A 2,545-nucleotide genomic window follows, 5' to 3' on the forward strand; every position below is an offset into this window, starting at 1 on the left:
AGCCATGAACTAATTTCATTGGCCTGATATCCATGTCGAACTCTTGAACCTTTGAAACCCAAGTTGCTCTATTATTCATTCCCACCTTTTGTTGAGTCAAGATACTTTTAACAACGGAATTTGGCACAAAAACAACTGAATGAGAATGTAATATGTAATACCTGAAATGCTTAACAGCTTTTACAACTCTGAAAGCCTGCTTCTCATTCAATGAATAGTTTAATTCATGCTTTTTAAGTGGAATGCTCATAAACGCAATGGGGACCTCTTCACCAAGTTCATTCTTCTGCAGGAGAATACCAAACATTGTGTGTTCTAAAGCATTACATTAAATAATGAAACTTTTCTTGAAATCATGATTAATTAATGTTAGAGCATGAGTGATGACCTTTTTAACTTCTTCAAAAGCTTTCTTTGCATCCTCTTTCCATTTAAAGATCTGTTTCTCACTCATGATTCCTACAATATGCTTAGTGATCTCGACAAAATTTGGCACAAATCTCTTGAGAAAGCTTACCTGACCAAAGAATTATTTGACACCACTCCTGTCTAACAACAAACTTAACTATTGAATAGCTTTAACATGATCTGGATCAATCTTGATACCATCTTGCGAAACTATATGACCTAAAAGCTTTCCTTCAATGACACAAAAAACTGATTTCTTTGGGTTAAGAGAAATACCATGATCTCGGCACCTTTGCAACACAACTTCCAAATCTTCAAAATGATCCTCCCTTTTCTTGGAGAAAACTTTCAAATCATCTACATACACAACAATGGTCTTACCAATTAGATGACCAAATGAAAGGTTCATTTCTCTTTGGAAAGTAGCTCGAGCGTTTATTAGACCGAAAGGCATGCGATTATAGGCAAAAGTTCCCATGGTGTTGTGAAGGCGGTTTTGTGTTGATCTTCTTTTACCACACTTATCTAATTATATCCAGAGAAACCATCGAGCATCGACATCATTTCAGATCCGGCAACAGTTAGGAGAATGTGATCCATTGTAGGTAAAGGATAATTATCTTTTAAGCTAGCCTGATTCAAATTCCGGAAATCAACACAAATTCTTATCTCTCCATTTTTCTTGCGAACCAGAACAATGTTAGCCACCCATGTTGAATGATGAATTGGATAGATTATCCTTGCCTAAAGCATTTTATCTATTTCTCTGAAAATTGCATCTGCAACTTTTGGGTTGTAATTCCTTAATTTCTGCCTGAAAGGAGTCGCTTCTGGTTTAAGGGGAATATGATGTTGAAATTGATCATCTCTGAAATCTTTCAAATCTTCATAGGACCAGGCAAAAACATCAAGAAACCTTCTCAACAATTCGATGTACAAATGCCTTTCTTTCGGAGTGCAACATTTACCCAGATTAACCATTTTTGGATTCTTTTCCTCACCAATATTAATCTTCTCATATTCACCTCATGTATAAGCATCGTGGGAATTAGTTCTTCTTATAGACTTGTCGTTAGGATCGAACGGGTTCTCTAAAGTCACCAATCCTTTTGGAATTCGATTTCCCTTAAGCTGAACTACTCCCTCTCTAAAGCTTCCCTTCTCATCTGGACAAAATTCATTACATTGGTTTTCTGAACCTTCAAAATACGAAGAAGCAAACATAGCAGCATTTTGTAAGAACTTATCAATATGCTTATCATCTTCAAACACTTGCCAAAAATTAGAATTATCAGGGATGTTTGGGTGATAAACTACTTCAATTCTGTAAACATCTGTACCAAAATCTGGATGTGGAAGTAGTAATGATGCTGATACCGCTAGGGAATCTGAGCGAGAATTTTGACTTCTGGGAATAGCTGCTATTGAAAATGCATCAAAATACTCAATTTCATCCCAAATTCTATTTCTATAATGCTTGAGCCTCTCATTTTTTACAGAATAATGATTGCGTACTTGATTAACAATCAATTTTGGATCACCTTTAGCACACAATAGTTTAATCCCTTTCTTCTTGGCTTGTTCAATTCCTGGCAACAATGCCTCATATTGTGTGGTATTATTTGTAATTTTAAACTCCAACTTTAATGAAAAAGGAAAATTCTCACCCCGTGGAGAAATAAGTACCACTCCAGCGCCGGATCCAGCAGATGCACAACTCCCGTCAAATTCCATTGTCCATAACCTTGTAGTGTTATCATCCACATCTTCCGACATATTTTTAGTGTCATCAGAGAAAAGCAAATAGTTACCAAATTCACATTCCTGATACAATATTTGTGATTTTGGATCCTCTCAAGGAAACACTGTAAATTTGGATTTTGTTTCTGGTATAAGAGTAATTTTCTGCCTTCCTATAGGAATCGTTGCCTCAGATCAATCCATTCTAATCTCACCACCTAGGTCTTTACAAAAGGTCCTACTCAACAACATTCCATAACTTGCTGGAATATCAGCAACCAATATTGTGAGCTTTACTCTTTTATTGGGATGAACTGGTAAAGCAACTTGAGCATCTTTAATCTGACCGAGTAAATGAATTTGTTTAGAATCCATTGAGAAGTATTTGCCAAAGGTT

General features: G+C 36.0%; 1 protein-coding gene across 1 annotated transcript; it reads right to left on the bottom strand.

Annotated features, from left to right (window-relative positions):
• Nucleotides 1-1,434: 1,434 nt before the first annotated feature.
• LOC131045304 (uncharacterized) lies at nt 1,435-2,184 on the bottom strand. The gene has a single exon (XM_057978870.2). The coding sequence runs from the start codon at nt 2,182-2,184 to the stop codon at nt 1,435-1,437; it is 750 nt and encodes a 249-aa protein (XP_057834853.1).
• Between the last annotated feature and the right edge of the window lie 361 nt (nt 2,185-2,545).

Source organism: Cryptomeria japonica, chromosome 3 (genome assembly GCF_030272615.1).
Source record: "Cryptomeria japonica chromosome 3, Sugi_1.0, whole genome shotgun sequence".
NCBI lineage: Eukaryota > Viridiplantae > Streptophyta > Pinopsida > Cupressales > Cupressaceae > Cryptomeria > Cryptomeria japonica.